General features: G+C 55.9%; 1 protein-coding gene across 1 annotated transcript; it reads right to left on the reverse strand.

Moving 5' to 3' along the window:
• Positions 1–2559: 2559 nt before the first annotated feature.
• On the reverse strand, positions 2560–5858 carry Slc25a1 (solute carrier family 25 member 1). Its single transcript, XM_052740077.1, has 9 exons — positions 5643–5858; positions 5186–5293; positions 5007–5106; positions 4794–4932; positions 4108–4192; positions 3883–3987; positions 3600–3715; positions 3440–3513; positions 2560–3271 (listed from the first exon to the last, which is right to left on the reverse strand). The coding sequence occupies exons 1-9, from the start codon at positions 5734–5736 to the stop codon at positions 3157–3159; spliced, it is 936 nt and encodes a 311-aa protein (XP_052596037.1). The 5' UTR covers positions 5737–5858; the 3' UTR covers positions 2560–3156.
• Between the last annotated feature and the right edge of the window lie 5842 nt (positions 5859–11700).

Genomic DNA, 11700 nt, shown 5'->3' on the forward strand with positions numbered 1-11700 from the left:
TGCTCTCCAATGCTTTCTCCATCATCCTTTTAGGCTAACCCTCTGTGCCCGAATCTCCTTCCCTTGTCCTAGGTGTGTCCAGGACCTGGTGGTCCCAGATCTTGAGGAAGCTAGGAGTTCCTCAGCCTCTAACTGTGCTTATACCTATGAATTTATAAGTCCAGGAATCTGTGGAACAGGGAATTAAAAATCCAGCAAGAAAAATATTGAAACCTTCAAACTGAGACTGTTTTCTGAGTGCTGGAAGGGATACAACATGCTTAAAACGAGACAGTCCCTGGACTGGGGGCATGGCTCCAGTAGACTGTATGCAGGCTTAGCCTCTTTAGGCCTCTGAGTTCCATCCTTAGTTTTAAAAATAAAGCAGGAACTCCCTTCCCCCTCCCCGTGTGGCTTTTTTGGATACTAAACTCTGATGCCATTCATCACCTGCACAGGAACACAGGAAATTCCAGGGATACCTACACAGCTATAAGAGGAGCTTCAGAGTTTAGAATAGGGCAGAGGACATGTGCATGAGGTCCTTTGTTCATCTGTGGAGTTGGTGACGACCTGCCCTGGCACAGTTCTGAGGATCGTGTGCCTCTGCTGTGTAAACTCTGTCACCTCCAGGGAGTCTTCCCAACAAAGGCTATGCCTCTGGGGTTTTCAGAAGAGGCAGAGGCCCAGTCTGGAAGCTGGGTTTGTTCTTGCATAATGTCTTGATCAAAGACCTACGTATCTCTCTCCACTGCTACCTGGATAGGCAGTTCCAGGCTAGAGGCCTCATCTGTGTGTCTGCCATCAGTCTCTGCAGCCTTCCTGGTTGAATGCACTTGGCTCCTGCAGACCCCTACCTTCCTCTCCCAAATGGTTAGCTTCCCAACTTAGAGGTTTCTAATGGGTTCCTAGACACTCCTTCCTCCCCTCCAGGCTCAACCACTATGACAAGGCTTCCATCCAACAGAGCCTATGGTGTGGGTCCACCAGGGCACCTGTATTCAGTCCTTGGAGAAATGAGACCTAGTCTGCTCACCATCTCTGACTGGCTGAGGCACAGGGGATCCTGGGACAGTCAAGGGCCATCATGTAACCTGCCTGAAGCCCAGTATAGTCATGGACCCTTCCTTCAAAGGGTATGGGCATGGGCCTCTATGTAAGTACAGTGATGGTGTCACTCTGACAAGTGGTCAAAGGTACTCCTCTTGGGCAGCAGCTGGGCTTTACCTATCTCAGAAGCACCTGGGGAGATTGTCAGCCACTTGTGAGGTTGCCAGGTTCCAAGTTCCCTCCCTACAGGGATCGTATTTCAGACATGCAGCCTAATGGTGTGCATTCTCTTAACTCCATTTCCCAGATTAGGTACTTGAGGTTAGGTGACTTGCCCAAGGTTATGCAGAAAGGGAGGGAGTAACAGAGCATGACTCCAGGAAGGGAGCGGACCCCAAGGAAGCCAGTACTGCTTTACTACCGCAGCCAAGGTGGAGTTCAAGTGAGCGGCCTGGGTCTCAGTCCTAGCTCTGGTGTAAGCAGCAGGGGCAGCCCCTGGTGGAGGTAGAGGGAAAAGGCTTTGCTGCTGGGGCTGGGGGTGAGGGCGGGGCTTTCTCTGCTGCAGAGGACTGGGATATCTGTGACCACCGAGATCAGTCTGCCCAAGGCTTCCACACCACACCTACCTACATGTGGCCCCCATCCGCTCTGCACTTTTTCCCTACCGCATGCTCTGCCTAGGTTTCCTGGCTGCCAGTCTTCCTCAAAGGCCCAGGCCTACAGGGAAGCTCCTTCTGTCAAAATAGGGTTTTTTTCCGGGGCTGGACAAAGGCTTGTAACCTCAATCTCCCACCCCCAGCTTCCAGGCAGGAAGCTCTCTGTCCCAGCATAGCTGGGAGTACCTGTTGGCCATGTCCTGCCCATTAAGTTCCTCCTCTTGGTCCACGGTTCTGGCAGAGCAGTCAGGGCCACAGTGACCTTAGGCTCAGCTGTATGGCCTCCAGCCTCAAACTGGCTTTCATCTGTGCCTGGTTGTGAGGTAGGGAGCCTCCAGCTAGGGAATACCTACTTGATGTTCAGGGGCAGGGATTGAGACACCAAGATGTTCCCTGTCCTGCTTGAAGAGCTACCTCTTACCCTGGGAGAAGCCCTCTCTATCATTCCTGCTGCTTATAATCTTAAAGGACACAGGGTCAAGTGTCTCCATGCCTCAGCCTAGTATCGCTTCCTAGTATCCGCTCCCTGCAAAATCAGTTCCGATAGAGAGGCTGGGTTGGCCATGCCACAGGTTAACAGGCCAGGGAGTCCTAGAACCAACTCTTAGTGAGGGGCAGAGGCACCCCAGGAGCATTATCTCGTGCCTGCCCACCAGTCCACTGAGGACCTTGTGGACACAACCTTCAGCTGACAGCAGGACCTCACTTGCCCTGTAAGGAAGTAGCACAAATTCCTTTTGGTTCCAAGTACTGTCACTAGGGTTGGTGAACATCCCTGTTGCTCTGTCCACTGCAGTGTCTTCAGGTGGAGGGTAGGCTGGCCCGAGGAGCTCAGTCACCAATGCCCCCAGCTACAAAGGGATGGACAGGAGACTGCGACAGGATCCGGTTTATTCTCCTTGGCAGGGTGGTCCTGAGAGTGGCAGGTGCCACCCTGTCCCGGGCTGAGGGAGGGCCCGAGGGCCATTTAAGGCCAATGGCGGGAGAAGCAGGGGGGCATGTAGCCCCTGGAATGCGGTGAAGCCAGGCCGAGGCCCGGAGGCAGCTGTGGTAGGCCAGGGCAGGGCGCCCCTGCCGTCGGGGGGTGGAAGGCACCGGACTGTGACCTGACCATGGCTCCAAGGCCATGGACCAGGGCACACAGGCGCCCCAGGAAGTGGGGCACAGGGTCACGTGACATAGAACATGAAACAGGCACATGGCTCACAAGCAAGCACATGGATAAGTGAGCACATATTCACAGGCCTAAGACACCCAGCCATGGTCAGGCTGGACAATAGTATAGTGTCACACAGAGAGCACATGGGAGACACAGAACTATGGAACACATGGTAGTCACCATGAACAGACTAGGCCACAGAACTTAGGGACAAGGGAAGGGGCCTTTTGGCACTACTGCACTGGAATCCTAGGAATGGGTGGCGGGTCTGGTCTGGAGGAGCTGGACACCCCGCCGCCGCACCCTCTTGGGTTAGTCTGTCTTCCAAACTTTATTGAGCAGCTTCACCACCTCATCGTAGATGATGAACACGATGGCCACATCCAGGCAGACCCGGCCCAGTCGGGGAACAGTGCCTTTGTAGAATCTGGGAGAGTGGAGGGTCTGAGGTGAGCAACGGAGGGAAGAGCGGGCAGGGGAGGAAAAGCAAACAGCACCCTGGAAAGGGCGTTCTCCAGACCCTGGGAGGACAGAAGAACGACAGCCTAGGGCAAGAGAACAGAAGGCCAGACAGGGCCTGCCTTATCCTACTCACGCCTTGGGCCCCTCATTCTTCAGGATCTGCAAGCCACAGTCCAATGTATTCCGGTATTTGTGTGCCTCCAGGCCCTGCAGGACACCAGAGGGCCACAGTGCTTAGCCACTAGCCCCTATCTGGGGCTCCTGTCCCCACCTTCTCAGCCCCCCACCCCTACCTGCATCCTGGTCTTGATCACATCCAGAGGCGTGTTCCCAAAGACACTGGCCGCACCGGCAATGGCTCCAAAGGCCCCCGTGATCAGTGGGTTCATAGGTTTGTTGGGGTTGTCTCCTGGATGTGAGTACAGTTGTAGTCAGAATACCGGGGTAAGTCAGAAGGGAGCCTTGAAGGCTAGGAAGAACCTGGGGCGGGGCCCACGAAAGCACTCCCCGCCTTCCAGTCCAAAAGAACAAGCTAGCCTTCAGGGTTTGGAATGGGTCTCTGGGCCACAGGTGTACCTCGGTACCAGTTGCGTAGTGAAGTCATAACGAAGAATCGGATAGCTTGGTTTGAGCCCTGCTTCAGTACAGTAGCTGTGAGGCCTTGGTATGTCCCCTTTACCCCTGGGGGCAGGCAGACATGGGGTCAAGCTGGGGCCTTCCAGGTCCCACCTGTGGGCAAGGGGGACCCACTCAAGTAGAGGCTCTTCCCCTTGGCTGAGGTCTCGATTCTCTGTGGCTTACCTTGTTCCCGAACAATCTCCCTAACTCCGTGGAAAAATCCTCGGTACTTGGGGTTAGGGGACGTCTGGTCATGGATGAACTTCACCTGAAATGTAGGAAGCAGAGGCCCTGATTCCTGGCCGCCAGCAGACCCAGGGCCCACCAAGGTCAGATCAAGGCTGGGGACCCCCAACTCTTCTGCATGAACTGCCCCCAAAGGCTGTTCAGGTGTCCGGCTACATACAGGCCTAAAGACCTCAGAGGGCTCCCCAGGTTGAAGGGCCTCCAGCATCACGTTTGCTATTCTACAAACTTGGGATAGTGAGTTATGTTAGGTTTTCTATCTGTAAAGGTAGCTTTAAAGACACGTCTTTAATCCCAGCACTCAGCAGACAGATGCGGGCAGATCTCTGTGAGTTCAAGGCCAGCCTGACATACAGTGAGATCCAGGACAGCCAGAGCTGTTACACAGAGAAACCCTGTCTTGACAAATCAACACAACAAGACTGTTTATGTTTTTGTTGTGGATGGGCAGCCTCTGCAGGAGCCCCTTTCTGCCACTCCTAAGACGCTCACTATGAATGTGTGCATGTGTGGGGACCCTTCCCACTGTGACAGTTTCCATGGGGCACATGGCCCTTAAAGCCTGGGATTCTCCACGCGCCTCACAGACACCCTGGCTACCCCTGACAGCCTCAATTCCTCACCTTGATGGTCTCCATGGGGCACACGACCATCACTGCCTCCATCACGCCTGCGCCCAGACCACACAACAGCCCTCTCGTGCTGTCGAGCCGACCCTGGGCATCCCGCATGTGGTTGCTGAGGAACTCGAACGTCCCGAACCTAAAGAAGAAAGCATGTGAGAGGGCCGCTGAGACCACTCCCTCTGGGGTCGCTCAGGCAGAGCCCAGTCTCACCTGACAGCCGCCTTGGGGATGGAGCCGTAGAGCAGGGAGCTGAGGCCGCGGTACAGGCCCAGGACGCCATGGCTGCGGACAGTTTGCCGCACGCAGTCCCCTACGGGAGGCGCGGTCAGGACCCTGGCTCCTCCGCCCCGGGATGCCCCCCAAGCCACCCCGCGGCCGCCCCTCCTCACCGATGCCCCGGTAGCGCGGTGGGTTCGCACGTTCATCTAGCTGCAGCTGCGTCTTCACGTACTCGGTCGGGAAGGTGATGCAGATTTCTATGCCTCCCGCCAGGCCGCCTGCAGGGACCGAACGCTCGGGGCTAGGGACACCCTGGCCGGGTGGACCCAGCCGCCGCCGCCGCCGCCGCTGCCGCCAACGCCGCCGCCGCCTCCGCGCGGCCCCTCCCCCGCCCGGACTTTGCCCGCCTCGCGGCCCGCTGCCGGACGGCGCCCACGCCCCCACCCGGCGGTCTCCACCTGGAATGCCCGAGAGACTCCCGGGGAGAGCTGGCGCGTGGGCTAGGGGCCCGGGTCGCGCCCCCGGCACCTCCGCCCCTCCGGAAGTTGGGCGGGGCCTGGGCGTCCCCGGCCCACCCGGAAGCGCGGTCGGACAACCGGCTCGGAGTTGGGGCTCCGAGGGGCCCACCTGCCAGGATTGCCTTCCCGGGGTGCGTCAGCTTGGCCTTCCCGGACCCAGGCGCGGCGGCCGTCAGAGCGCGGGGCGCGCGGGGCGCAGCCATGGCGGGGAGGAGGAAGGGCGCCCGGCGTCGACCTCGGGTCCGAGCCTCCGCTGCGGGGCACTCGGGAGGCGGCGGCGCCGGAGGCTGCTGAGACGGGGGCCGGTTCTGGTTCTGGAGGCGGGACGGTCACGTCAGCTCCCGGGCTCCGCCCCGCGTGGCCTGAGCTGAGCCCCGCCCACGTCCCGCCCCATGCCAGCCGGGAAACTGAGGCTGGGGCGGGGTGCGCGGAGGCTCGCGTCGGGGCGGAGAGCAGAGAGCAGCCAATGGCCGAGGCTGGGTCGTGGGAAAACGGAGAACCTGGGGTCTGGGGGCGTGGTCTCCGGACAGCGGTGCTGCTCAAGGCGGGTAGCAGTGGGTCAAGGTGCAGAGTCTGTAACTCCTGGAGTGGAGACACGTGCGCCTGGAGCGCGCCTTGGGGTTGAAGTGGGCCTCGAGTGACAGGATTCCCCAAGATCCCGGAGGCAGTAGGGACGCATCCTCCCCTGTCGCGTGAGGCCAGCCTTCTGGACACATTGTAGTCACAGAGCTTGGCCTTCGTGCACCCTGCGGGGCCGGGCGATGATCACTCCGCCCCTCCGGGATCCGTCCGGAAACAGAATTCTCCTAGGCAGCTTCCCCGGACAAATGCAGGTTCCCGTTCCTCTCAGGTTCTGGCAAATCTTTAATGGCTGAAGGGCCTATTAAGTTGGCCTTTGTTCCTCCTACCCACACAATCACCAGGCAGAGCTGCTTTGCTCTGATAAACATGTTTTAATATTCATGGTTGGCAGGAGGCTGAAAGTCTTGTGAGGTCTTTTGTTGCCTTACATATCCTCAAAGCCGCCTGGAGGGGGCAGCCCCAGACAGCTTGGGGTGAAACTCCCAGGAATCTTTGCAGACTAGAACCTTTGCATGCCAAGGCCTAGGGGTCCACTTCCCTGTTGTCTCATGGCAGCAGTCACTTTGGGTGGCCAGTAGCCTCCCCAGGCTCTGGATTGGCTCAGAAGCTATCACTGGGCTTCAGCAAAAAAAAAAAAAAAAAAAAAAAAAAACCTGCCCAGATATTGTACCTCCCAGTTAGGGTCCTTGGTGGTTCTGGAGTGTCATGTTTCCTGAAAAGGTTAATAACTGGGTCGAGGGTGGGGTGTGGACACAGTACCCAGTACACATGCAACTCAGAGAGGCTCCGTGCAGGCAGGAGCAGTAGAGTACCCATAGGAGAATCCAGTAGGACTGGTGGGCAGCAGAGCAGAGCCCACTGCCAGCCTGGGTTTTGGTCTCTAAAGGGAGGAGCTCATAGGCAGCACAGATCCTGCTGCCTCTTTTTTGGAATAGAGTCTTGTCCTGGGTGCCCTTGACAGTCAAGGAAGGGGCTGAAGGGACAGTATCGGTTCCACTTACCAGAGCCTAAGGCACAGGACCAGCAAAGAGTATGGGGATTGCTGTGGGGGGCGGTGGGGGGCTGGCTAGGTTGGAGGTTAAGCTAGATCCCAAACTGGACACTTAGCTCAGGTGGACAATAGCTGGTGAAGGTCAGTATGCCAGCCGTGTTAGCACTACAGTACACCCCTCCCCCACCGGTGTTAGCACTACAGTATATTCAGGATCCAACAGCCTGGGCAGTCTGTTCCATGCAATCCCAGGGGGGCTCTCAGTGCAAAGCCCTTCCTAGCACACATCAGAAAGAGCTCTCCCAGAGCCTCGTGGGTCACAGCAGCAGCCCACCGCTGGGCACAGAGGTAAGGAGAATGCTGGCTGGGCCAGTGTTTCTGGACACACTGGGTCCTTCCCACCTCTACCCACCCATCTGAAGCCCAGCCAGGGCAGGGCAGCATGAATTACCTTTGTCCCTCTCTACTCCAGGGTGGCACCTGCCAAACACTAGCATGCATAAGAGCAAGATTGCAGCTCTCATGTGCTCTCCGCGTGCTCCCTTGCAGGCACTGAGTGTGTCTGTCTGCAACAGATGAGAGCATATGGTCTGGAGCTCTAGGTAACCATGGAGGGAGGGGCTTGAAGACAGGAGCCTCCAGGAAAATTAAAGCTGAGGACATGCATATTGGCATCTCTGCGGTCTGGATGGGCTCTGAGTTCTCTCATGCTTTACCCATGGGTCTCACTGCCAAGAGAGATGCAGACCACACTTGTCCTTTATTAAATTGGCCTCTGCATATGACTACCCATAGGTTAACACACTTCAGGGAAAAGAGAAGCAGCTCTCCAATGGAGGGCTGCTCCTACAGGGAGCTGCTGTCTGTGATCGTGGGTAATTAAGGACCCTTGTAAACTTAAACAGTCTGTGTCTCCTGGCAGCTCATGCCATGTGGCCAGGGCATGCTGTGTGGATGGTACACTTTGCTGTAACAGGATGATGGCCCTTCGTTGGCCTCTGTGGGGGCTCTTGCTGAGGGCACGAAGCTTCTAGGGGTGCTGTAGGCAGCTGCCAGCCATGAATGCCTTTGCAGGCTGAGGCTGGCAGAATTAGTCCCACAGACCTGTTTATTTTCTAGTCCACACCAACCAGGACAGCTTCCTTGCCTTGGAATCACAGTACAAAGCCTGGGGGTGTGGCCTGGAATCACAGGACAAAGCCTGGGGGTGTGGCCTTGCAACACACATGGCTTAAAGCAGTCTTGGCGTTCAGCAGTGGGTTAGCAAGTGCTCCCGAGAGGTGGATTTTCCATAGCATTGGAAACAACAAGTTTGGGTCAGGTGACACAGGTCCTGGAGTCTGATACCCAGGAAGAACTTTAAAATCATACACTGTCGTCTTGCCACTTCGGTGAGGTAGGTAAAGCCACCCCTTCTAAACTGTTGACACATTCATCCATGTGGTAACATTCCTGCCAAGTACTTGGCGGAAGGGCATCACTCCTATGGGGTCACGAACCCGAGCACCCCGGGCGCCATAGGCTGTTTCGCAGGAATATAGCCTGGCTGCACAGAGCCCAGCCCAGTGCTGAAGGTTTCACTGGATAGCTGTGTGCCAGCAGGCACCCACTGCCATTGATAAAGCCCAGGGCTGTCAGCCAGCCTGCTTGTCACACACGGGAGGTACGTGTTGGTGCAGCTCCTAAGGGGGCCGAGCAGAACTGATGCAAGTAGTTCATGTCCAGGCCTACCCCAGCCTCTCAGTGATGCAGAGCAGGGCAGTACTGGGCAGAAGGCTTCTTGAGCCTGAAGGGAAGAGGTCACTCCTAAAGGCAAGTCTTAAAGTGGCCCACTACCAGGAACTGGCCCAGGCTAGAGTCACCATCAGGGATTGGCTGTGCCAACCGAGGCCAAGGCTAGTACTTACTTTGCTCAGTCATTGTCTCATGACTGATGAGGTAGGGTACAACTAAGTCCACAGAATTATGTCTCCAGGCCAGTTGTGCATCAGGCAAGCAGACCATAACCTGCAAAAGTCCTAGGTACTCTGCTCACTTCCCTTCAAGAGCCATGGCAGCAACTCCTTGGCCGGTTTGGGACTGCATGACTGCAGCATCCTGCATGGATTGTGACCCACAGTAGAGGCAACACGACTTGGAACCTGCAGGCCGTTCTGCAGCAGAGCAGCACTGGCTCCACCCAGGCCTATGCTTACTGCAGAGCAAGTGTGGATACATGACCAATCTGCTCCTTAAAAGGAGATGCCACCTCCAGGGGCCCTGCAAGGGACCACATGTGGTCTTCTGTGACCCTACAGTATCACTCAAAGGTAGCATACACAGGTGGAACAGTCAGAAGACAGTGGCCAGACACCTAGATATATGAGGAGGGTGCAAGGTTGCTGTAGGCATCCTGCAAGGAGAGGTACTGGTCCAGGTCCTAACCCAGCATGGAGCAGCCATCAGTGTGGCTGGTGCTCAGGAGACCGGGATCTGCTTTTTCTCCACTTCCCTCAAAACCTTCCGACTGAGAGCCAGGCATGGTAGTGCAGGAGGCCCTAAGTTTGAGGTGACATAGTAAGACGCTGTCTGGAAAAAGCCCTAGGTTCTATTTCCATGCTTGGAAATGTGATGTGATGTGTGTGTGTGTGTGTGTGTGTGTGTGTGTGTGTGTGTGTGTGTGTGTGTGTTTAGGCATGGCACCCCTTGGAGCCCCGTGCATGCCAGGCATCACTTTACCATTAGCTCCACTCCCATGCTCACAACCAACCTCGTTTACTAAACTCCCACCAGGAGAAAAGCACACCTCTGTGGTTTCTGTTCCAAGGCACTCTGCTGGTTTGCCTCACTATTGGCTCTTCCTGTGGGACAGGTGTTACTACTGCCCTCCCCCTTTTGAAGAAAAGGAGACGGGAAGTCACTTGATGCTGGTACAAAACCGAGTCTGCTCCCCCACCACTGTGACCTGCACTGTCTAGGAGCAACGTGTGAGGCTGGGGAAGTCTAATCTCACTGGCCACCACTGAGTGCTTGTGCCCACTGTGGGCTGTAGTATAAACCTCAGAGTTTCAGCTGGCAACCCCTGAGTTGCTCATGAGTAGCTGAAGGCAGCACCTACTGCCTTCCTCCTAAACCAGTGCTTCTCAACTTTCCTAATGCTGTGACCCTTCAATACAGTTTCAGTGTCCTTAACTGGGCCACCCTCCGCTGGCTTGTTTTAAAATTGAATCTGTCGATTGTAAATCTGGGCTCCTTTTGTCCTTTCCCCTCATGGGCTTTGAGCTAACATGGACACCTCTTGGGATGAAGCCATAGAACAGTGGTTCTGACACTGCGACCCTTTAATTCAGTTCCTTATGTTGTGGTGACCCTCCCAACCATAACACTATTTTCATTGCTACTTTATAACTAATTTTGCCACTGTTATGAATCATAAATATCCGTGGGTTTGGTGGTCTTAGGTGAAGGGGTCCATCAACCCCCAAAGGGATCGTGACCTGCAGGTTGAGAACCACCGCTATAGAGCAAAGGGTTCTGAACATTTTCCAGATCTCCAGTGCTCCAACTGTAGCCACCCAAGGTGGCTTATAGAGGACACAGGGTGCAAGGGACTCAGCAATGTTCTTGGTGAGCACTCAGTCAGTCCTGCTGCCCCGAGCTGGCTCTGGTCTAAGAGTCCTACTCTCTCCCTTTCTCATCACCACCCTGGGCTGCGTCCTCTCAAGGCACTTCTGCACACTTGGCCTGCAGTCCCGCCTCCTCTCAGACCACTGCTGCGGCCTGACGATCCACACTCACTGTGACTTCACTCCTGGCTGCAGTTCTTAGCTGGTGGGTGTGGAGGCCCTATCCTTTACTGGCCCCTTGTTTAGACTATTCCTTCTGACTATAACCCTCACAGCAGCTAGGCTGACTGCACCCCAGGCCTCAAGGCTGCCACTGTCAACCATCTTCCATCTCATTACTGCCATCTGGAAACACTCCTCAGAGAGGTCCCCTGATTGGGCATTGTAACACGACCACCTTCTCCCAGGACACCAAGGCAAGCTCCTATAACAGATACGAGCACCACTCCTGGCCTCCATCTCCAAACTGACAGAAGGGCCCAAATACTCTTTTAGGCTAAACACACCACTTCCTGTTGGTGGCTTTGTCTTGGCTCTGGCTGGAGGAGGTTGGTCCCCAGCAGCACTTTGCCACTGCTTACTGCTCATTGCTTAGGGGCAAGCATCACAAGGTAAGACCCAGTGACTGTGACCTGCTAGCTGGTCATCTGAGCATCTCCATGCCCCCCCCCCAGCAGGCTGCACTGAGCCACCTCCGGCTTTAGCCCTCAGCAAGGACCATGTACTCAATCACTAAGGGCTGGATGACCCAAAACAACTTGGTTTGAAGTGTGATATGATCCCAACATTGAGAACCATGGGTTTCCTGGAGTGTAAGCTGCAGCCCAAGGGCTCTGAGAGTAAGACACCTGTGCTGCATGTGTGGCAGTCACTGCCTGTGTGCCCTGGGACGATACCTAGAAATGTCCAAGAACAACAATGAGGAGCTAGATTCTCAGCCAAGTTTGCCAGCTGCCGTGGCTCCTTGGTAGTTGGCACTTGGAGCTCTT

This window comes from Peromyscus californicus, unplaced genomic scaffold (assembly GCF_007827085.1).
Source record: "Peromyscus californicus insignis strain IS unplaced genomic scaffold, ASM782708v3 Scaffold_16__1_contigs__length_79575227, whole genome shotgun sequence".
NCBI classification, from domain to species: Eukaryota; Metazoa; Chordata; class Mammalia; order Rodentia; family Cricetidae; genus Peromyscus; species Peromyscus californicus.

Bases quoted from the DNA above. Each gene is read 5' to 3' on its own strand.
- Slc25a1 (XM_052740077.1), bottom strand. From the start codon at position 5,736: ATGGCTGCGCCCCGCGCGCCCCGCGCTCTGACGGCCGCCGCGCCTGGG. The intron at 3,988-4,107 runs GTAAGCCACAGA...GCCTGCCCCCAG, and splicing joins GGAGATTGTTCGGGAACAAG to GGGTAAAGGGGACATACCAA. The intron at 3,272-3,439 runs GTGAGTAGGATA...CCACTCTCCCAG, and splicing joins AAGAATGAGGGGCCCAAGGC to ATTCTACAAAGGCACTGTTC.